The 25,271-nt window shown below is 37.2% G+C and overlaps 1 protein-coding gene across 5 annotated transcripts in view; it reads left to right on the top strand.

Moving 5' to 3' along the window:
• The window catches only part of Rab3 (RAS oncogene family member Rab3), a 47,042-nt gene that overhangs the window by 17,557 nt on the left and 4,214 nt on the right, over window positions 1–25,271 (top strand). For 3 of the 5 annotated variants that reach the window (XM_074180447.1, XM_074180449.1, XM_074180448.1), the window contains exons 2-4: window positions 21,625–21,846; window positions 24,813–24,931; window positions 25,061–25,232. In XM_074180447.1, the coding sequence (XP_074036548.1) occupies window positions 21,625–21,846; window positions 24,813–24,931; window positions 25,061–25,232 (513 nt within the window). Of the gene's footprint in view, window positions 1–14,514; window positions 14,601–14,756; window positions 14,837–21,624; window positions 21,847–24,812; window positions 24,932–25,060; window positions 25,233–25,271 lie in introns of all 5 variants that reach the window. The other 2 variants (XM_023165555.2, XM_074180446.1) reach the window with 2 other exon arrangements.

The raw sequence follows: 25,271 nt of genomic DNA, 5'->3' as shown, positions 1-25,271 counted from the left end.
GAGAACCTCACAAAGATTCGGGACGGGATAAGTAGACTGTTCAAGATTTACTACCATCCCACCAATTATTTGCACTTGCTGTTCTTGCGGAATGGACGGATGACATGGTGGCTTTTTGTTATGTACAATACCGATGGTTGTGAATTTGGATACAAGTTTCCTCAAATATTTTCTACAGATCGGACGATTCGGAAAACGTTTATTGAAAATCGTTTCGGTCTCGTGAAAGTTACGCGTCGCACCGTAAATAAAAATCGCTTCAATTTTTTCTTCCAATGGACGAGAATTGGTCATTTTAGAGATTGTTGACGTGGTACCTTTCTACTAGTAAAACCGAAAACTGAATGAGAATATTCCAACTGAACAATTATGTTCATTGACGTACTGACACTTTTTGTCGTTTCTATAAACCAAAAAATAACTTAACAAACCTTATCGGGTTGTTGGAATTGCCATATGGCAGATAAAAAGGAATATTTCTAGAAATATCGATATCAATGTGTTTGTCTCCAGGAAATTGTTAAATGTTTTGCCATTCTGTAGTAGGTGAAGATATCGCAAAAATGTGTATCACAATATCCCCTTTCCAATCAATTTTTTACCAGATGGCGCCTAGTCGCCATCTTGAAAGTTTCATCTGTCAATTTCACTTCAGAATAAAGTATTCATGCAGTAATTTCATTATTTCATATTTAAATTTTTTGAGTTGACCCCTTCAAAAAATAAAAAGGGGGAACTTGAAGAAATGCACTGTATTAGTCGTTCAGCAAAAATATTTTTCATAAAAATAAACCAAGAACATCAAATGCTGTACCAAATTTTTTCACATTTCCTGTTATGATGAATAATTTTGACCTTATATGAATTATATTTTTAGGAAAGAAAGTTTTTGGCTCTCTTCTACTCCATCTTGATACAAAAAAAAGATCTGGATGAGGATGAGGGAATCTTCCAAAGGAAGATGAAGTAGTAGAAAGGCAAAAACTCTCTTTATCAAAAATCAATCACTCCTAAAAATAAAACCCCTTCAATTCAAATGAGTTATATCTTTCGAACTTTTTACGTTATGTGTTACTAGTACACACCAATTACTATGTTTAGTAGAAAATATACTTCTCCATGCACATGTACGTTTCTGTCAATGATTTCTGAGCATGAATCAAAGTATTTTCATTCTCGGAAAATTAATCCAAACCATGAATTCAACCAGTTTTTCATCATGATGCTTGACGATTGAACCACAAGACACAGCAATAAGCAATGAAAGAAGTGATATTTGTGTTTAAAAATATATATTTTTTTACTGTTGATGAATTCTTCTAAAATTGATGACATGAGAATAAAATTGTGCAAAAGTCATTCTTCGAGTTTTTCGCCGTGGTCAGAAGGTTATCAAGCCATACATTTCTTCTACTACTGCGGTATTAACAGTCGCAGTGCCCAAGTTGGTGCATGTTTGTTAACTTCAAGAACAGGTAGCGGGATTTTATCAATGTTCGTTGCCTCCTTTTTTCAATGAAAAAAGACTGAAAAAGAATGAATTTATCCTTGTGTTTGTGAATTACTCTTGACTCTTTAAATACTCGTGCACAGTAAATTTAAGATTGATCGAGTATCATTGCCGCAGTTACAGTTGAAATATTTGGAGATTTTAACCAAAGAAGACAAATTGAAATAGTGATGCACCTTGGAAAGTATAAAATATTTTCTTTTCCAACTGTTACGTAGATACTAGCCCAAGTTATGAAAATAAAACGTAATATTGTTTAGGTGAAAAACCTTCCTATACGGACTAACGGATTTATTTGGTGTATTGTGCGAAACTTTTTTAACGCAGTTTCTTCCTAAAACCTGAATCTTTCCCCCAAACTGCAAATGAACAAACCTCATATTTGAAGTTGAGTTGAATAATTGAGATTCATCTTTCTGATTCAGATGACTGTAACAGAAATACACTTCCTCTGGCACTCCCTATGAACATTGTTCAATGTTCTTTGGAGGAGATTACAGGCTACATTTCCTAGGTAGCCAGGATGATCAGACTATTTTTCAGTAGTAGGTACCATAGTATCTCGCCCTAACATCAGCTTCACGTGACCCTGAACTTATTAGCTTTAACTTAAAGAGCTTGGCATAGATCTAAACAGTTATGGCCTATTCTATGCCTCCCCCGGGCAGGGCTGCTTCAATACAGCTCTATAAAGTGTCCTTCATTGTTGAGAGATTGAATGACTTTCTCACTGCTGATTGTTCGGTGGAATTGCATATGAAGCAACCCTTCTGATGTGTCTGTATCCTCCCAAAAAGTTTCTGTGAAAAATATGTTGATTGGTCCTATCGAATCGTGGTGTGAGTTTCTACTTTACGTTTCAGGTATATACACCACCTCTCCTGCTAACCAATTCTACATCAGACTAGCTCTATACAGTTTTATGAGAACGGATAAAAGTATTTTCAGTCGAAAAATAATAATACCTCTTGCCTAATACTTGCAACAAACGGTATTTTGAAGCCTTTCCTAGTAACAGATAGCCCTTCACCTAGTACAGAGTCAATTTTTGACATTGCTGATCGAAAAAAAAATGCCTTCACTGCTATATAGGGGGCCGAAACGAAACCGGTGCGTAGCATGCGTGACAAATCGTGTTGTTCAGATCTATCATAGATTCGATCAGATGAATAACGAATTGATCTCAGCTGTTCTCAGTGCTTGATGGAAAGAGGAAGTAGGCTCTTCTTTCACATTTCCAATTGAGTGATAGATATCAACAGAACTTTGCATCTACTCACACGTTGCAAGAAGAGATACGACATTCAATATAAAAGATGTCAAAAAGTCTGTTTGAAGAGCTCCGTAACCGATGTCCTGAAATACAAATATAATGACGAGACAAGTTAGTGTGCTATCGTCGGCAAATCAATATATTATATTCTCCTTTTATTTCCAATAAGTGTGTGTATTTGTGGAAATAGTATATATACAGTGTGTCCAAGATAAGGATCCTAAGCATGGGAATCTCAGTACCTGTTGGAGATACAGCTTAGGTTGAATTTGGAAAAAGTTGTGTTCTTTAAAGCTTATTTACATGCCATTTAGAAACTTGAAGAATTTTCATGGCCTGCTGAGATATTTGGGAAAAACGAGAATTTGACAATATCAATTTTATTTTTTTCTGACTTTATTTGAAAAGATATCAAAAAACGAATAACACTTTTTCATTGGCACTTTCAAGGTACTACACGATGGTATTTTTAGATGTTATATCTGACGTTTCGTTTTCAAGAAACCATCATCAACTTTATTTTTTTATATGACCCGAAACAAAAGTACACCCTGTATCTGATTCCATTTTTTATTACGAATTCAACGATGTATCACATGCCATTGTTTTCTTTTTAGTTTGAAGGAAAATTACATTTTTTCTATTTTAAAAAAAATCTTTAAGTAGGCGTTGCAAACAAATGCTTTGACGTAAATACCTGTCACCGACCCTGTCAAATATTATTTAATTACACGATAAAATAGTAATTGTCGTTGTTGTTAGCCTGTTTGTCGAGTTGTTGTTTTTAGAATTATTGTTACTGTTGTCGTTATTATTGTTTATTATTGAATAGATAATATTGTGTTATTATCGTCGAATATGCCGGGTGAGCATTATAGCCATGAAAAAAAGTTTAACATGCTAACGTGTTACATTTTGTGCCACAAAAATACTGTAAATACAGCAGCAATGTATCTTAATACATATCCAGAAAGAAAGCAGCCATGTAAATCCATTTTCTTAGAGCTGGCTCGAAATTTAAAAGAATATGGTTTATTTAAAAAGCCTGTTTAATCTCGAAAAAAGAAATCTTCAGAAGAAGCCCAAAATAATGTTTTACAAGCAGTTGTTGAGAACCCTGAAATATCAACTAGGCAAATCGAAAATAATGTAGAAGTAGCCAAATCCACAGCTCAATTTATTTTGCGTAAAAATAGATATCACACCTATAAATTTAGGATTTGCCAAAGACTTAAACCAGGGGATTTCGAATGGCGCCGAAATTTTTGCGAATGGTATACACGCGCGTGTGAAGAAGATTATAATTTCCCTTCAAAAATAATATGGTCCGATGAAAGTATGGTCACTAATAATGGTATCTTTAACCGCCGCAATACGCTTTACTGGGCTCAGCAAAATCCGCGTGTTAAGAAAATATCAAGACATCAAGAACGTTTTGGGTTTAATATGTGTTGTGCAATTTTAGGAACTAAAATACTAGGTCCGTTTTTTTACTATAATTCTCTGACCGCCGAACGATACCATCATTTATTGCAAAACTATGTAGAAGACTGTTTAGATAATTTACCTCTGGCACAGGTCAATAACTGTTGGTTTCAAGACGGTGCTCCTGCACATAATTCTAGACAAGTTCGAGAGTATCTTTCGCAGCGATTTCCTGGAAGGTGGATTGGAACCTTTAGTGAAGTGTCTTGGCCAGCGCGATCCCCTGACTCAACTCCTCTGGACTTCTTCATATGGGGTTTTGTTAAAAACTGGGTTCACCATTCTTTTGAAACTGAACAGCAGTTACGAGAATGTGTAACTGTCGCATTTAACAGTATTACACCAGAGATGTTACGTGATGTTTTAAGTTCTACAGTTAGAAGATCATACTTATGTTTGGAAAATAACGGAAACCTGTTTGAACACCTCCTTTGAATTAAATAAAAAATGCGTTAATTTTTTTGTTGTTTTCATTACTTTAAAAAAATCATTATTAACCTACTTAAAAATACAATTTTAAAATAGAAAAAATGCAATTTTTCCTTAAACTAAAAAGAAAACAATGGCATGTGTTACATCGTTGAATTCGTAATAAAAAATGGAATCAGATACAGGGTGTACTTTTTTTTCGGACTATTTAAAAAAATAAAGTTGATGATGGTTTTTTGAAAACGAAACGTCGGATATAAAATCTAAAAATACCATCGTGTAGTACTTTGAAAGTGCCAATGAAAAAATTTTATTCGTTTTTTGATATCTTTTCAAATAAAGTCAGAAAAAAATAAAATTGATATTGTCAAATTCTCGTTTTTCCCAAATATCTCAGCAGGCCATGAAAATTCTTAAAGTTTCTAAACGGCATGTAAATAAGCTTTAAAAAACACAACTTTTTCTTAATTTAACCTAAGCTGTATCTCCAACAGGTACTGAGATTCCCATGCTTAGGATCCTTATCTTGGACACACTGTATAAAGTGTGAACATGTGAAATGTTGAATATTAAATATCGAGATAAAAAATATGAATTTTTAGGATTTCTAAATACTCGAATATACAGGTACTAAGTGCATTAAGCATAAAGTTATGAATATCTAAAATCACTTTAAATTTTCAATTATTGACCGTATACAGTGTGGTCCAACGAAAACTTAACACCTCGATTTTCCGGCGTTAACATGAAAATGTGGAAAATCGCTCAAACCCGTCAATTGCTGATTCGAGGGGGAACAACTTTTCCGCTGTTTTCATCCCCGTGACTTCAACCCCCTAACGGGGGTGAGCACAACCCCTTGATTTTGAATAGGGATGAGGGGTGTTGAGATACCTCATTTTGAAGATCTTATCGTGTACTATCTGCCCGTAAAATTTCACTTCAAAATATCCATCGATAATGAAATAACAGCGAAAATAGTGAAAGAGGCAATATGGAATTTATCTCGAGAATATTATTCGTATCCATCGCATTTCAAAGGTATTGAGTGGTTAATTTTTTGTCCAAAAAAGTAGACGGACCTTGTTTTTGTACCTTAGTCTATCGTGAATTGTTAAGAACGGTACAAGTGTGTACAAGCGATTGTAAATTTGTAGTGGAATTAAAATGGTGTATTCCGTAGAAGAAAGGGTGGAAATGATAAAATTATTTTTCCGAAATAACGACTCTGCGCGCACAACAGCGGCTTTATTTAACGAACGACATCCTGGAAAAAATGTATCCGCTGCTTACGTTGTGCAACTGGTTGCCAAATTTGACGCTACTGGGTCAGTTGGAAACAAAAAGAGGGTGCATGAAAGAGACGAAGCGAGGGACGTGGCTGTCTTAGGTCATATAGCAATGGATCCGACCGTTAGTACTAGGAAATTGTCCGAGGTATCTGGTGTTTCACGCACAACAATCATGAGAATCCTGAAACAACATAAATTCCATCCGTATAAGATACGATTGGTTCAGGAACTGAATGAGGATGATCCCGATCGCCGACTCCAGTTCTGTGAAGTGATCAGTGAAATAATTAACTGCAATCAAAACTACATGTTCGATATCTGTTTTTCGGACGAGTGTTCATTTTACCTTAACGGCATTGTAAACCGGCATAACTGTCGGTATTGGTCAGATGAAAATCCACGATTATTTCGTGAGGTGTATACACAGCGCCCCCAAAAATTAAATGTTTGGGCGGGTATTTATGGAAATCACATAATCGGCCCTTTTTTTCTACCCGGTAATCTCACAGGCCAACTTTATCTCGATCTATTGGAGAACGCTATTTATCCAGCCCTCGTGCAAGTATTGGAGAATGCAGAAGACCATCAAACGATCATTTTCCAACAAGATGGCGCACCACCTCACTTTGTTCAACCGGTGCGTCAGTTTTTAGATGACAATTTTCCTCACGCCTGGATTGGAAGAAGGGGACATATTGAGTGGCCACCCAGATCACCGGATCTGGCTCCACTGGACTTTTTTCTATGGGGTCACCTGAAATCCAAGATTTACGCTACCCAGCCTGAGTCACTGGATGATTTGCGAACTCGGATCATTAATGAATGCCGTCAAATTACACCAGACATCTTGAGTAATGTACGTGAACGTTTTCAGCAAAACTTATATTACTGCATGGAAGTGGATGGTGCCCATTTCGAACATTTAATAAAGTAATCACAAAAGTACGTACTCTTCCACTCTTTTACCTGTCATGTCGTTATCGATGGATATTTTGGAGCGAAATTTTACGGTCAGATAGTACACGATAAGATCTTCAAAATGAGGTATCTCAACACCCCTCATCCCTATTCAAAATCAAGGGGTTGTGTTCACCCCCGTTAGGGGGTTGAAGTCACGGGGATGAAAACAGTGGAACAGTTGTTCCCCCTCGAATCAGAAATTGACGGGTTCGAGCGATTTTCCACATTTTCATGTTAACGCCGGAAACTCGAGGTGTTAAGTTTTCGTTGGACCACACTGTATAATGACGAGGCGATTGTTTTATAAATAGTTTTGAATTTTTTTTTAATCTGAATAAATATAAATGTTATGAAATGAATTGATGATGATACTAATTGTGACATATTGACTTGAAATAATTTATTCGAAATATTTTTTTTAAGACAAAACATAGACACTACAGGAAAATCGTTAAGGCACTCTAAGAGCGTTGCCTGTGTGGAAGTAGTGATTCACATTGGATTTGAATCGTTGGAGATTGATTAAATCCATTTCTAAAAACGTTCCCGAAGAGTTCTCATGATGAAAGAGTTCCTAAACAGTAAAGTTTGAGGTGTACTGAGTTGAACCTCTGAACGATGATTAGCCACAGTCCTTCGCGTATTTTTGATATGTACTGCTGTTGGTGGAATCAAATGTGCCAAGTCCCTTGAACACCTCCCGTGAAAGTATCTATAGAAGAGACAAATCTCCAACCTTTCTTCGATGTTCCAGACCATCAAGGTTGCAAGTGATGTTCACGTCTTCAATCAGTCGTATAACTTTCTTCTGAATGGAATCCAGTAGCTCATGGTGAGCTGGGACGAACCTCCATACATGCAAACAATACTCCCGAGAAGATCTGATTAGAGCTTAATGAAGCTGTATCGGGGCTTCGAGGGATAAGGCCTGACCAGCGCACATTGCGGTGAATAAAAAATAGTAATGCCCTCTTTACTCTCGAACCTCGAACCAATGTTGATGACTGTCATTATATATTCTGGGGAATATAAAAGGGTTCATATTCATTACAAAATATGCACTGACAACGAATGGAGATATGAAAATGTAGAATTTTACGGTTGGAGTCACGATAAAAGAGAACACATTCTGGACTAGTGGCCGAATGGAACCAGAAGTACCAAACTTTTCGTCTGCTACTACGGCACATCAGTGGTATGTGCGTTGTTCGCGAGATCAAAGATAATATTTCAAAGTCACAGCAATGACTGACCAACTCATTGCTGAGACTTTGAGATGTAGTTGGGACTCTGATGTTTGCCAAGATGATATCAACTATTAGTACTCTTCATAACTTTTTAGAAAATTTTCCATCATTATTCCATATATTGTGCACCCAATAACCATAGAATCGGATATTTTCAACCCTAACTGAAAAATATAGTAACTTTTTTCTTGAAAATCTCTTCAAGAATCAACTGGAGAAAATAATTAGCCTGGAATTTAGTATAACTTACGGTTATCATATTCAGTGACATAACTGTTCAATATAATATTCACGAATTGTAATGAATACTGCTTTCTCATCAATCCCTCAGTTGTGTAGCTTTCCACTTTATTCCATGAAGCCAAATATTCGAGAAAAATTCAGAAAATCAAAAAATATTCTTAGTGACCGGCTACCCTACGATTGTTTATTAAAAATTCAAAAATTGTCCTTTCGAACCACTTGATTGAGAAAATTAAATACTCTAAGTGAATGATTGATTTTTACAATCATTTATGAATAATTAAATAAATTGGTACGATACATCTAGCAATGTGACAAGGGGAAAATTGAACCAAAGTTTTCTTAGTATGAATGAAAGTTATTCTTCATGAAAATTTTTGGTTGTTGGGAAAATAAAAGATTGTCGATGGAGATGAGAATAAAGTGCATGGTACATCTGTTGTGAAAACTTGTCAATTTTTCATAAATCATATTTCTCCGCATCGACAAACACATATTTCCAGCAAGCAAAAATTATCATGAAGACTGAAAATTGAAATGAACTAATTTGATAAATTCTCATTTGAAATCTCTCTTAGTCTAATACATCGCAGGTTGTATTCAGTGTATACATGGTGTTTATCAAACATGCGATTATTCTGAAAATTTTTTGTCCTTTGATGAATTTTGATATTGCGCTTTATTTCGAAGATAAGCAGCGAAAAAAAAAATTCGACAATAACAATTTATTACCAAAATTACATGTAGTGTTTCTTAATCTACAAGAACTGTTGAAAATTACTACCCCCTGCTCGAGAGGTGGTCCTCATCAACTTCCGAACTCTTTTAAAAACAGAAGGATCATTTACGAGATATGCTGTTCAAATTCAATGTCAGCAGCCGTTTGTAGTAATCGGAATGTTGTTGATAGATACTACCAGAATTGTTATATTTTTTATTACTTTCTAGGTCCAGTTTGGTACGCTACACTTTTATTTAGGCTACATTAATAATTATAAAATTACTGAATTTGTTGTCGTAATTTTTTTTTGCCCCGTATCTTCGAAACAAAGCGCCCTATCATAAATCATGAAAGGACCAAATATCTCTAGAATGGTCCAAGAAATAGTGTCATGACTTTTTTCTGCGTGAATAAATACTGATACCACTATTAGAGCAAATAATGATTGGCAGGTACACGTTAATATGGAAACATGGGTTCGTTAATCCGGTTTTGTTTACCTAATAGTTGGACTGAAGAAGTCGAAGGCTAACATAGAAAAAAGTCAATAAAATTTGATTATATTATTCAATATGGTTGCCTTCGAGGGCAATACAGAGTTTATAGTAGTCATACTATTTTTCTATGTCATTTTTATTGTACGATTTATCTTCAACCTCAAAATAGGCCTTGTTTTCAACAATAACTCCTCTATTGACGCTAAATTTCCACTCATGAGCTTTCTCTTGAGGTCTCAGAACAGAAAAAGTCGCTAGGGGTTAGATTTGGAGAATACGGTGGACGCGGAAACAATTCGAAGCCTAATTCATGCCGTTTTGCGATCGTTTCCATTGATTTGTAACATGATGCATTATCTTGCTCGAACAGCACTTTCCTTTTCTTCAAATGGGGCGATTTCGTCCTTCAAACCTTGCAATAACGCTATATATTAGTCGACAATGACGATTCTTCTGATACTGGTGTGAAATTAATTGTCATATATCGATGCAATAATTCTGTTTTTTCAGGAGAAGCTACTTCAATTACTGCTGAGAATCATCAATTACTTGTTTCTGGTCAATTCTGAGCTCGCGCAGCACCCTTTTAGAACAGAGCTTCCACATAACCAAATATTCACACACGATATGTCCAACAGAATCCTTCGATAGGTTTTGAGCCTCAGCTATCTTGAATAACTCAACTTTGCGGTCATCCAAAATTATTTTGCGAACCTTTTCGATTATTTCGTCGGTAGCAGCCTCTCTTAATCGTCCACTGCATGCATTGTCTTCGGTGCTCATTTCACCTTCATGAAACTCAGCAAACCACTTCTCAAAGGTTGATTTTCCTTATGCAAAATCCAAATGATGTTCATCAAGTCAAACCTTAACTTCAACAGTATTTATTTTCGCCACAAATCAATCTGTTGAAATCTGTTTCTTCGTTACCCAGCTGTCGCCCCCCTACGAACAATAACCCTCAAAATTCAAATCTTGTGCTGAGGAACAACGTAGTCTTACCTTCGAGCGTGTGATTCCTAACACGGGTTGGATAATTGGAAGTGAAAACCGATTGTTCCGCCTTGTGGTTTGAACCACCGGTTCACAAAGCGGTGGATTGAGTGAGTGAAGCACACCACACACGTAAACCCTTCAAGGTAACCGTCCTATCCTATGCTTTATTAACACGATTTTTTTCAAACTAGCAAAAGTTGCTCCACTCAAAAAATGATACTCCAACAAATAGGGTTGACCAATAATCATATTATCTAATATGATATAAATTGATTTGAAATCCTTGAAAGAATCTGTGAAAAAATGAAAAAGATTAGGTGAAAAATATCAATTATGTTAAGCAAACAAAACTGAAATTATAATGAAATGAAATACAAGCAACAACCAGCAACAAACAAAAAATCAAATGATTGAAATATTAACACAAGATGAAAATTAAAAAAATATATGAACAAGAAATGAAAATTAAAATTTAAAAGGTTCCAAACCAAGTTACTTCACCACTTTTCGACTGTTTGTATCCACAATCGTCTTCGGGTGATAATGAACGTCGTCTTGATTTCAGACAGGTTGAAGCCTGGCTCCCTTACCCTTTGGACTGATGTTTGCCAGAAGGACAAACGGGTCATAACTGATGGTGAGTGTTGATGGTATGGCGGCATGAATGTCCTCAGACATCAGTACCGTCCTTCACGGTGAACCCCTACCTGGCTGGGGTGGGTTGGATGAAGGAATTGTTCGTCTTTCAACGGAGGACATAGGGGCCTCATTCGACAGAGTGTCGGGGCCTTCTATATCGGGAGGGGTCATCTACAGTATAATCCATAGCTTCCCTGACTAATGGGTTTTCATGAGCTTCTGCACCATCAAAAACTCTGTGATTTCTTGACTGAATGGGCTGCCGAATGGAAGGCAGCTGCAAATCTCTGCGGATGGCTTCATTCCGCACGAACCAAGGAGCATTTACAATCATCCTCTTCAACTTGTTTTGCAATACCTCCAAAATGGAGATATTATATTTCGCGGCTTGTCCCCAGACGCCTGAAGCATACATGATGATAGGCTTGAACATCGTATTATTGATGATAATCTTGTTTTTAAGACTCATTTTTGATCTTCTGTTGATCAGACGTGTTATCCGACTCTCGATCTTAGATTTGAAGGTCATTATGTGTGGGTTCTAAGTGAGCCTACGGTCTATTGGAAGGCCGAGGTACTTTACCCGTGCTCGCCAGTCAATCTCCCTTCCAGAGATTCTCACTTTTCTGGCCGGAGAAGATGGCAATCGCCATGGTTATCCCCTGGTCAAGGTACCAGCGCTTGAGGTAGTCCAATGCCCGTTGCATGTAGACGACGCCGAGCTCTCGACCCATGGAAGATGAGAGGAGACCCGTATCATCAGTACAGAGATATCTTCACAGCCTCGGGCCTCGGAAGGTCACTGGTGTAAAGTGAGTACAACGTCAGAGCACGGCCCCATATGGCACTCCAGCGAGGATCTCTCTGTTGTCAGATAGAGAGCCCTCTACTCTAACCTGGAATGTCCTGTCTTTCAAGAAAGACCCAATCCACCGGATGAGGCCCCGAGGCAGGTCGAACTCGTTTAATTTGAGTAGAAGGCCTTCGTACCAAACATGGTCGAAGGCCTTCGAGATGTCGAGTAGCACTATGTGTACTTTTTATCGGAGTTGAGCTCTTTGATGGTGTTTTCGACCAGCCTCAGAGCCTGTAACTCAGTGGAGTGTTCTCTCCTGAAGCCAAATTGTTCGTCAGGCAGAACAATTCGGTCCTCAACTTCTTCGCTGAGCCTTTGAAGAACAACTCTTTCAGCCAGCTTAGCCGCCGACGAGAGTAGACTGATCGGGCGATAGTTGTGTGGTAACAGCGGGTTCTGACCCTGTTTTGGGATCATGACGACGATCGCATGCTTCCACCTTCTGGGAAAGTGTCTGAGGGCCAACTAACTGTTTATAATGTTCAGTAAACATTCGAAGCAATTTTTGGACTCATTCCTCCGAGATACGACTATTTATAGGTCATTTGGGTGCTTTCACCTATCCCCTCTTCTCTCTATCATCGCTTAATCGGATTTAGCAGAAACTGACCGTTTGGCAAAAGTTGGTCGTGTTCCGCTTGATGGAAGGTTTCCATATGTTGCATTTCTCTACGCCAGCTTGGCTGATTGCTTAGTTGATCTACATATATGCGGCTTCTTTAAACTTTCTCATATACCAGTGTTCTTCCTTGTGGATGATTTCCTTGCAGCTCAAACCACTGCAAGGAAAAACATCATATTTTGTGAGAAGTTCAAGGCAATTAGTCAGACTATTAGAGGCAATCGAAGTCAAAGAGCAAGATCAACTGCTACTTCCAACTGAAGGACGAATTATTTACGCAAGATGAGGGACCGCCAAAGGGTTCGCTACATTCACTGGTTATAGCCGACATATATATGGAGTGGTTTGAAACTCTGGCCATTAAAGAAGCTCACAGGAAGTCCCGAGTCTAGTTGAGATACGTAGACGACACCTCCATAATATGGAACTATGGGAATGCAGAACTAGACACTTTTCTGAAGCACATCAACAACGTAAGTCCTTCGATCACTTTCACAATGGAGAAGGGAGTCCACAACGAATTGCCCTTCGTAGACGTATTAGTGAAGAGGACCGACACTAAATGTGAAATATCTGTATATCGAAAACCTACTCACACAGGACAATATCTGAACCAGAAATCCAACCACCATCAATCGACTAGGAGGGGAATCGTCAAGACTCTACTAGACCGTGCTTTCGGACACGGTCTAGTAGTCTACAAAGGAAGGTCTCGAAAAGCAACAAGGCATCATCAAAAATGACCCACAAGAAAATGGTTACTCTAGAGTGATGGTAGAACAGGATTTAGCTAGAAGACAGCAAGAGCTCTACAAGGAAGAGAAGCCGCCACAACCAGTACTTCCCTACATCAGAGAATTATCGGAAAGGATAATAACCTGCTTCAAATATGGGAACACTATCCGTAGCAGCCTTACGAAAACCAGGCCACCAAACGCGGACTGCGAGTCCAAGAATTACATTCACCGGATAACCTTCGAGTGCGTAGAATCATACATCGGTGAAACGGAGAGAACACCAAAGTTTGCATTGCCGAGCATAAGAAACACACACAGCGAAGAGAAAATAGCAGAGCATGTTTGGACTCATCAAAATAACATCAAGTTGAAATCATCCACAAGGAGAAACACTGGTTTATGAGAAAATTCAAAGAAGCCGCATATATGTTGTCCAACAACGCATCTAGCCAAGGTAGCGTAGAGATACGCAACATATGGAAACCTCTAATCAAGCGGAACACGACTAACTCCCGCCAAACGGTCAGTTCCCGCTAAAACCGATGAAGTGGAGAGAAGGAAATGATATATAATTTTGTTTTTGTTCTGGTTGTTGCTTGTATTTTATTTCAATTTTTTTTTGCTCAATATGATTGTGATTTTTTAGCTCATCTTTTTAATTTTTTTACATATTCTTCCAAGGATTTCAAATCAATTTATATCATATTAGACAATGTAAGTCCAAACTTATGAAATGCACCACGAAACATTGTGAACGACCTGCAAACTAAAAATTATATTAATTTGATACTGGTAGCGCCATCTGTGTGTTAGCCTAAGAACTTTCCAGCCCATTTAGTATACAGGGCGCGAGAATCTAAGTTCTTCTTTTGTCAATATATAATTATTGAACAAACGTTTCTTATCCTTCATAAGCTTTAAAATTTTTATAGAGCCGTCTTGAATGAAAAGCATTACAACTGATGGGATCAAAAATATTATTTTTAATATTATACATTTACCAACAGGTGACCACGCGTGCGAACTAAAAAAACGTCGATCTCACAGGCTCATTTCTTGGGTTGAAATTCCTTTAGGCTATTTTTCTGACCATGTAAGTTTTTTCTCCAATTATATCTAATTGTAAAATTGATATCAGCCAGTATATTTATACGCTATCAATCAGTTTGACTAGAGAATGACACCCGTAAATACTTTCATGATTATAACAAACACTATTTTTTTTTGGAAAGAGCATATTCTTTTTCAGTAACAGGAGAAACTTTCGGATACCATGAAGGAAATGAAATTGAAAGCAGTCTTCAGCGTTATTGTGATACGTCCAGAAAGGTAACAAATTATGATTATGAATTAGAAATGGAATGTTCCACTGCATATCGACAAATTTGTAAAATTCATCATTTTTCTCACAATATAACATTCGAAGAGGTATCATTATGGTGAAGCAAGAACCTGCTTTTGAATATTATTCGACTTCTCAGCCGAAGTAATGTTGCCAAAGTCTTCGACATGTTTTGATAAAATGGTTTCAGATCCAGAAATAACTTGAAAAATGAAAACGAGTGATATGCGGATGCTTCACTTAATTTAAGATATGTTAGGTTAGGTTGGGTCCAAGGTGAGTGGGTATATGCGACCATCCCCCGCAACCCGCAAGGGTTCATTGTGGCTGACACCTATTCACACTTGAGTCAATAAACCCAGCTTCTCAACGAAGCCGATTCGTTTGTATGGTAAGTGTTCTTTCAGGTCAAATGGTGAGAGTACGGCTCTGACGAACTGTAACTCTCCAAGTTTTGAACGTGCAAAGGTAAAACTCAAAGTTCAAAATATGGGAGTTATCACTTATGTGCTTATAGGCTGCTCAGATTGTTACAGTGAGGGTGTGAGTAAGTTTCAACAAATGATTGGTAACAGTCGAAAGCAAATTGAAACTGACTACTACCAATATAACAAAGTTGACTTGACTGGCTCATTATATGGGCGCCAGGTAGCAAATGAAAATTAAGTGACACATAATTACTACCGATGAAATTTTCTATCTTGGGGGAGGAGGCAGAACAAACCAGCAGGAACAATTAACAACTTTAATTAATAAAAATCAACAATAAGCTAAAGGCTATAACAAATTTCAAGCTGAAGGCTATATTAATGAAAATTTCAAAGGCTGAAGGCTATATGCATCAAGGATCAAAAGCTGAAGGCTATATTAACTAACAAAATTATGTAAACAACAAAAAAATATCAGCTGAAGGCTTCTAAAATTCAGAACATTTACAAATCTGTCAATCTGATTCAAACGAAGATGGTCCTGGTTGGATAATACCTGGGTGGGTGGTTTGAACGAAGCTGGTCCTAACGAAATGCTGTTGGGCTGGAATCTACTGGGCTAACAGTTACTTGTTATCGTTCCTAACTTGACAACGATGACGACTCAATGGCCTCTATGAAGCAGGACGATTGTTTGTTGTGGTTAACTGAGCCTCTTCGATCAGAATTCGTCAGCGATGGGACCTCCTGGTAATACCAATCCTCTACCCAGTATTTGGCTTCCTCAATGTTATGCGACACAAACGGAATGAATCAGAATTGATTAAACAATATTTCAGGGAACGAAGGATATCCTTAGAACCTTAGGGTATATTCTGAATTTTACTCAACAAAATTTTACTTTCAAAACCAAGTAAAGGTTAGTGAAAAATTGAAACGAAATAAAATAAGAAAAAATGAAACTAGAAAAGCCAGTATTCTCCTAAGAAAATGGGAAATAGTAAATTCCACTACAAGTGGTAGGTGAACAATAAAATTGATAATTAAATCAATTCCTTATGAACTCTATTGAAAATCTATCCAGTAGTTGTCCAATTGATAACAATTGCCAGGTTAAATACAACTGAAAATAATCTTTGATAATTTGTAAGGATATCGTAAGGATATGTAATGCAATTTCCGGTATTATTAAGATAGGAATAAGACAAAACGGCTAATATATGCCAGATAATTCTGAATCCAAAGGAAGATAAATTTTGGGTGACAAATCCTAAACAAATTTTTGTCAGATAACTTTGAATTCAGATAGAGCTACCTTCAACGCTGACAGGGGTGGCAGGTACAATCGGTAAAGGCCCAAGATACTACCTAGTAGACCTGAGATATAAATCGTACAGACCAGGAATTGAATGTCCGACAGGGGAAAATTCCAACGCTGACCACTACACAGCTCAGAAGAACAGAGAACAACTCTCTCAGATTTGCATTTATTTCTCACAAAGAGATCATTCATCATGAACAAATTGAATATAGAAAATAAATGCTCACCTGAAGAATTCCTCTGTTGGTTCCTTGTCCGGCTGTACTAGTAGTCAATGGTCAGTCCCCGGAATAATACTATTTTAATATCTAAAAAAAAGGTATACAGAGAAGACACTGTTTAAACAAAGTGAATGGTTGAATTCGTGATTGCACGATATTGGGCTAGCAAGTTCCTATCCCCGAAGGAACATGAGGAATTCAACTAAAATTTTCAAGGTGATCAAATTTCAATGAATACCAGAAATATATTATTGATCCTCTCCAAAGGGATCTCCCTAACAGGTATATAACACGGAAATTCGATTCCTTCCAACGATTCTTTAAATAAAAGGAAATTTTGATTTTCAACCTCTCAATCCTCGTGGTCTCGGAAAAATCCGAAAATTGTTCACTGTAAATCAACAGAATTACTCAATGGGTTATCTAAACATTCAATCTACCTTCCTACACAATTTAATAAAAGATAAATAGGATAAATAGGTCTTTTACCAGAAAATGCCTTTACACCACGTTCTCTGCACAAACCTGTCAATTCGTCAACGGTCGCTATTCAAGTCCCGCTCGGAAGCAAACATTTCTCGATGATCACGATATGCCATCGATATCCGATGTTTTCCGCGCAAGCGATCTTCACTCGAATTTGAAAGAGGAAGTGACTACTGTCCCGGTATTACTTCGATGCAAAATGTTAAAACTTCAGCAATGGAACGAAATTTTCGTTACAGAACTCTAAAAACCTGATTCGGTCCCCAGCGAAGCAGGCTCTGCTATTTCATCATTTCCAAACAGAGGCGACTCACACTGTCTTCCGACAGTTAGACATCGTAGTTCATCCCTACTATAGTCCACCAACTGTTTGGTATCAAGTTTCGAAGGGTGAATTACCGCCTTGGAGTCAGCCAATCCTGGAAGATTCTGCCAGAAGTTCATAAATCTTCTTGCCATCCAGGTCTTTGTTTGGGAAAGCATAAAGCGATGCCAATGACAGATTCTAGTCCGATGAAGCTGTTTGTAGCACCCTATTTTGCAAGGGATTTTGCAGCCTCATTGTTTTCCAGGCCAGTATAGCCAGGGATCCAGATCAGCGAAAATCTGTTAAGTCTTTCTATCAAGGAGAGTCGTTTTTGACAATTTGCTACCAGTTTGAGATAGGATGGAAACTTTTTCTTCCTCATTGGGATATGAATCGAATTTAATGATAATGATAATAATAATATTCTTTATTGCCATAAAATCAACTGAGGACATAGCACGTCAGGGGTTATAAAACAATGCATTAAAATGTATGTACAGTGACAAAGGTAACAATACAATTCATTGACTGAATAAAATAAATACAAGTATTCATAAATACATCCACTAAAAATTATTGTAGTTTGGAAGTTTATGAGACAACTACATCAAGACCCATCACCAGCTGTTGAAACTGTAATAGTGTTTTTCTTTCAGATACTCTATCGTTATTTCCTGAGGTACTGAGCATTTTTTATTTCAGTTGGGAGTGACTGATATGCCTCAATGGCTTTATAGTGGGACTCCGTCTCATAGAATGAAGTTGTGTGTTTTGGTATACTGGGGTCGATTCTTCCTCTAGTATTTATTGCCATTTGATTGCATTTCCTTGTAAAGATGTGGTAGTGTTTTTTCGCAACAAGTTACTAATTGAAGAAAGTACAAGGAAGGAACGGTTAATAAAGCGAGTTCTTTGAAGTATGGTTTATATGTTGACCCATAAGGTAATTTTAACACAATGGATTGAACATGAGCATAGTAATATACCTTTATGCTGTTCAACGAGACTTGGTCCCTTGTTACTCGAATTACTCCTGCTACAGAACAGAACCTTGAGTTCAGTTCTTTCACGTATATGTCCCATCTGATACTGCTATCAACTGTGACCCCCAAAAATTTGAAATCGTACATTTCTGGAATAGATTTATGGTCCAATTTGACATAGATCGATTCCTGTCTGTTTTGGAAAGTTCTGAAGTGGATTAGTCCTGTTTTGTTTGTATTCAATTTTAATCCGTTCTCCGAACACCACCCGAGCATTTTTTTGCCTACCTCAGATAACCCTCTGGAGAAGACCCAGACACTGTTACCGACGTATCATCTGCAAATGGACAGACTAGACCTGTATCTAGTGATTGTGGAAGGTCATTCACGTATATCAAGAACAATATTGGTCCTAGGATAGATCCCTGTGGAACTTCTTGAGTTAGATTTCTATCAGAATAAGTTTGTTATTTTGATATCTACGACTTGGTATCTTCCAGACAAATATGAGTTCATAAGGTCGTGTGCATTGTCTCTAATTCCATAATTTTCTAGTTTATTTAGTAAAATAGTATGACTAACCATGTCAAAGGCCTTTGACATGGTTAGTCCTATTATTTTCTTCAATATTATCCATTATTTCTGTTATCGCATTATGAATTGCAAGTTCAGTTGACATCCCTTGTCTAAATCTGTATTGTTGTGGAGCAAGTATCTTATTCAGATTCAAGAGTGTTTGCAATCACTTGTAGATTACTCTCTGAAAGACGTTTGAAGGCGAAGGTAGAATGGATATCGGTCTATAGTTATTTAAATCCGCTTTCGACTCTTTTTTGTGTATTGGTATTACTCTTGCTATTTTCAACTTATCTGGGAAGATACCAGATACCAGACTCTCATTTATTGCATCTACCAGAGGATCACAAATGTATCTCCCAGATTTTTTTTAGAATTAAAGGTGGAATGGAATCAAGTCCACTAGCAAATTTCAGTTGTAGGTCATTCACAATATTATATATTTCTGTATGATTAGTCGGTTCTGAAAATATTGTGGCTTTGTTCTTCGCTAACCCTGTACTACCTGAGTTCTAACTGCATGTTTGGGTTGTAAAGTGGTTGTTAAATATCGTAGCAACTTACTTTGGGTTTGATATCATCGTGTTGTTTACTGTTTTGATTGTGATGAAGCTACTATTTGTTACTTTAGCTTGTTACAAGTTATTGTATTTACTATTTGAACTGCTTTCCTCATAGACCTCCTCCTAAGTTTCAGTAGACAGCGCTGTAATGAATCTTGATATGTGAGTGGTCTGCTTGGAAAACAGTCTACTCTTTGAGGAGTGGAGGAGTGGAATAAGATAGTGTATATGCGAAGGAGTAGAAGTGTTTGGAAAATTATGAATGAGATTTGATGATATGCAGAAAACACCTCATAAAAATCGAAAGAAGAAATAACAGAGAGGAGGAAGCCTGGTCCTTATTGGCGGAGGTGCTACTGGTGAGAACGTTTTTGAAGTGCTTGAAAAGATAGTACATGGTTGGCGGATGGTCTGGGAAGTTTTGTGGGTGAGGCAAAACTTCAACGCATAATTCATTTAATTTTCGGACGGTGATTTGTGGAACTTTGCCATGGAGCAGGGCGAACCTTTTTCGTTGACTAGTGACAGCTGCTGTTGACGTGAGTTTTCTTTCATTTCGTCGATTTACTCACAATGTGTGATGTTTTGGCCCGATTCTAAAAAGTAATGGTTATTCACACCAGCCGCTGACCACCATACAGTCGTTTTGGTGAATTTTTGCCTGTGAGAAGGGCTTAGATGGCTCATCGATGTCCAACCACTGTTCTGAACGTCAAATGATGTCGTAGAGAATTCAATTTCTATCAGACGTGACGATCCGATCCTAAGAATGAGCGTTTTGGTTGCGCAAATACAAAGAAAACCAGATTTTGGAATGTGGCCGTTTCTGGCGATTGTTCAAATCATAGGGATTCCACTTAAGAAGCTAATTACCCACGAAGGGAAAATTGTAAGCACGAGGCGTTAGCCGAGTGCGACAATTTGTGAGTGGGCGTATTTGGTCACATCCTCGAGTTGTGTACTATACTTTTTCTACGACGGTTGCTAACTTTTGAAACAATCCAGCAATATTCATCAAACACGATATTACGATTTTTTGTGAATGTCTGTCATGAAATAATAAAATTATTTGAATTTGGTTCAGTATATCAATCGTATGTTATCATTTCACCATACAGTCGTTTTGGTGAATTTTTGCCTGTGAGAAGGGCTTAGATGGCTCATCGATGTCCAACCACTGTTCTGAACGTCAAATGATGTCGTAGAGGATTCAATTTCTATCAGACGTGACGATCCGATCCTAAGAATGAGCGTTTTGGTTGCGCAAATACAAAGAAAACCAGATTTTGGAATGTGGCCGTTTCTGGCGATTGTTCAAATCATAGGGATTCCACTTAAGAAGCTAATTACCCACGAAGGGAAAATTGTAAGCACGAGGCGTTAGCCGAGTGCGACAATTTGTGAGTGGGCGTATTTGGTCACATCCTCGAGTTGTGTACTATACTTTTTCTACGACGGTTGCTAACTTTTGAAACAATCCAGCAATATTCATCAAACACGATATTACGATTTTTTGTGAATGTCTGTCATGAAATAATAAAATTATTTGAATTTGGTTCAGTATATCAATCGTATGTTATCATTTCAAGAAAAAACTTCCATATAATCATACTAAACATTTACTGGATACGTGGACATAGCGAACGTAACATTCCAGTAAAGTGAATACCTATTCATTTCTTCGTTCTGAAATATTTCTGATATTGAAAAAGAAATATAAGTAATTCCAAAAATTGGGTGTTGGTGGTGAACATTGAAAGTTGAGATTGAAAGAAGTGATTTGTTTCTTTCGAAATGAGATCCAAGTTATGATTTTTTCGAATTATTATTTTCCTTAATGAAGTGATTCAATGATACCTTCAGCCACAATAATGTTTTTTTCAATTTCAGATGGCCGGAACAGACCCAAAATGGCAGAAGGACGCTGCCGATCAGAACTTCGACTACATGTTCAAATTACTAATAATAGGAAACAGTTCGGTGGGAAAAACTTCGTTTTTATTTCGATACGCTGATGACAGTTTTACTTCAGCCTTCGTTAGCACAGTGGGGATAGACTTCAAAGTGAAAACAGTTTTCAGGCATGACAAACGAGTCAAGCTGCAAATATGGGTAAAATTTTTTTCCATTGATCTTTTCAAGCCAGTCAATTATGGTAATCCTTATTTATATCATAGATACAATACAAATTGAGCAATGGTGAATTACTGTGGTATTTTACATATCAAATTGAAATATGCGGTATTAAGGTCAACGTCATCTCTTCTAGTTTTAAAACTATCACATTTGAGAATGTATATCATTCTGCTCGAAAGTATTTTGGATAAATGGTTGAACATTTAAAATAGTTGATCAAAATAAAAAATGAGTTCATATTCTTCTTCATGTTCAACGAGGGCTGTGGGGTTTTTCATATTTCGTTTTTTACAGTCTCTCATATGATCTGAAACTCGTGTTTCAAGATATTGTCTGGTTTGACCAACATATCATTTGTGACACTTCCACAGTTCAATTTTTACACCATATTGAATTGTATTCCTTTTGGTATTTCTATTCTTTGTTTTGATAAAAATGGTTTTCAACTGTGTTCTCATTTGAAAAGGCCACTTTAATTTTTTTCGGTACTGAGTAGCATTCCGAGTTTATTAGATACACTTTTCACAAATGGAATTTTGTTATATGTGGTTTTTACCTATATATTTTGGTAAGAGGAATTTCTTTCTTCAATCATTTTTCTAATAAGGGCTCTAGAAAAAATATTTTTCCCTAGGTAATACCTAATCAATTGGAGATTATTCATTATGGAATACAGAATTGGAAATAGCAATTGCTTTTGATTCCATTTCATTCTGAAAGTTATGTGTTGAAAAATAATTTATGTTGAGGATAAATACAGTGGAGAAACGCCAAGGATTATAATGCATGCAAAACCACGCAGGACACGACGTAAACGTGAGGTGCTGAAAAATATCAATACAGTAGTGGTAGTGCCTGATGACAGAGAATATATCACCGTTGTGATAAACACAAGGATTATAGTAGCAAAATCGTCACCTTACTGAATACAGGGATACATAAGAGCACGAAGATCATACAAAAATCCGAAGCCGTTCCCCCACGTCAAAATGGCTTACCAAAAATCCATGAAGAGATTGTGCCACTTGGACCTATCGTGAATGGAATAGCTTCACCAACTTATGAGCTGGATGAATGATTTAAAATCCAACTGCATTCGTTTATAGGAAATGCAGATTCATTTATTGAAGCCCCGGGAAACTTTATCGAAAAAAGTAGAGATATGATGTTAGCTCCTGGAGACATACTAATGAGCTTCGAAGTGGTCTCCTTGCACGGGGTGGTTCCGATCAAAAACACGATCCGACTAATTAGCGAAATATTCCCAGCAGATATAACCGCCCGCTTCGCTCATTGTTCATCATCAACTCATTTCCAGTGAGTAGATGTACCACAATGGGCAGTCCATCAAGTCCGGCAACATATTTTTATGGAAAATTTGGAACAACGGGCCTTAGAAGCAAGCGGTCGTAAAATCATATTTTTGGCTGCGTAATGTTGATGATACTTCTCAGTTATTATATCTGAACTTTCCCGACTCCAGCCTGCTTGGATGTTCTTGTGAAGAGACGTGTAGATAGTACATTGGGCCACAGAGTATATAGAAAATCAACACACACATACAGGTATTTGAATAAAAACTCTAACCGCCAAGCACAGGGTATTAAAATATTGGTTGAGAAAGCACGAAATATCTGTGAACTTAGGAGTCTCCCTGATCAACTCAATCATCTGAAAATGTCTTCAAAATGAATGGACACAGCGAAGGAGAATTCGAAAGTAGAGACCAAGGAGAGGGAACGGCAAATTAATCCTATCTAGGCTAGTCAAGGGAAATGCTTTCCTTTCCAATGATGCAAATGTTACAAGCCGGGAGAATTTTAGAGCAACACGACGTGAAGCCAATATTGAGGCTAACGAAAAGAAAACTATCATAGACAGTCTGTAGTCAGCTTAGGACCCCAGAAAACTTTTTGCAACACCAGGGGTATACCGGATTCCTTATAGCTGCGGGTTGGTCTACATGCAAAGCATGTCCAGATTTTTGCTTCGAGAGGTCCCTAATAAAAAAAATCTGCTAATTCACATTTGATTAATTACCATTACATTGACATGGCAAAAGCCCTTCACTGGAAAAACTGTACTAACAAATGCTTTTTTAAAACTAAAAACCCTAGTTCAGTGAATTCATACTACGAAATCAAGCTTTCTAGACTTTGTATGGACCAATTCTGTTATAACATTATCAGTGGGGACAATTACATCTTAATGAATTGCCCTCAGGGCAATCCAGTTAGCCTCTCTTGCCCACAACAAATCCCTAGGTAGGTTTTTATACGCCTCGGTGTGTAAAATGACCTTTCCGTGATGCACGTGGTGCACGTGGTAACTGGTGATACAGTCAACCAGATGTTCAACAACACATGCTCAAGGGGGGTCCGACCCCACCCCTGAGCTACGCCTTGAAACTCTCTGAAAATAAGAAGAATTATTGTCTCAGAAAAACCGACGAATCAATTGTAGCCAAACATGCTCTCAAAAAAGGAAGAACTCATTATCTCATTCAAAGATACAATAATATTCGATAAAACTCAAATTTTTAATGTAAGAATATAAAGAGAGACAATAAAAATTCGAAAACAGGGATAATTCCAATAGAAGATAAAAGGCAATGACTATTATTGAAATATATTTTGATATTGTCTACCGCAGTAGTAGACGAAACGTCAGACATATAAATCTTCAGACCACGGACAAAAAAAACCGAAAATAGCTTTGACATAAAACTTCTGAAAATTTTCACATTCAAATGAATCCTGAAATTTTGAGTGGATAAAAATTGTTTCTTTTATAAATATAAATTTTCCGTTATTATAATCTATTGATAACAAACGGTTGAGTAATTTGTTATTCAGCAAAACATGAATATGAATAATTCGATTATTCGTATTCAATCCTGAATAAGGAAAATGTGGTGATGCAAAAAAACTTCATTTTTTCAGGACACAGCAGGCCAGGAGAGATACAGGACGATCACAACCGCATATTACCGAGGAGCGATGGGATTCATATTAATGTATGATATAACGAATGAAGAATCTTTCAATAGTGTTCAGGACTGGTGAGTCTTTTCTCATACAATTTCGCAAAACATGTGATTTCAGAATCTATTATCATCCACAAAAGTGATAATTGAATCGCTCCCCACTTACCTTTCAGTTTTAAGAAACTCTGCCATTCTCTCTTACAGGGTTACTCAGATCAAAACGTATTCATGGGATAACGCTCAGGTTATTTTGGTAGGCAACAAATGTGACATGGAGGATGAGAGAGTGATCAGCTACGAGAGGGGAAGACAGTTGGCTGAGGTTCTCGGCGTAGAGTTTTTTGAAACTAGTGCGAAAGAAAATATAAATGTAAAGGTGAGAGTTTCACGTTGAGTTTTTTCATTCACTCGATAA

This window comes from Leptinotarsa decemlineata, unplaced genomic scaffold (assembly GCF_025532065.1).
Source record: "Leptinotarsa decemlineata unplaced genomic scaffold, Ldec_3_MD MMD2_tig00026294_RagTag_RagTag, whole genome shotgun sequence".
In the NCBI taxonomy this organism is placed as follows: Eukaryota; Metazoa; Arthropoda; class Insecta; order Coleoptera; family Chrysomelidae; genus Leptinotarsa; species Leptinotarsa decemlineata.
Note: the sequence above shows the minus strand (reverse complement) of the source record. Positions and strands in the feature narration are given on the sequence as shown.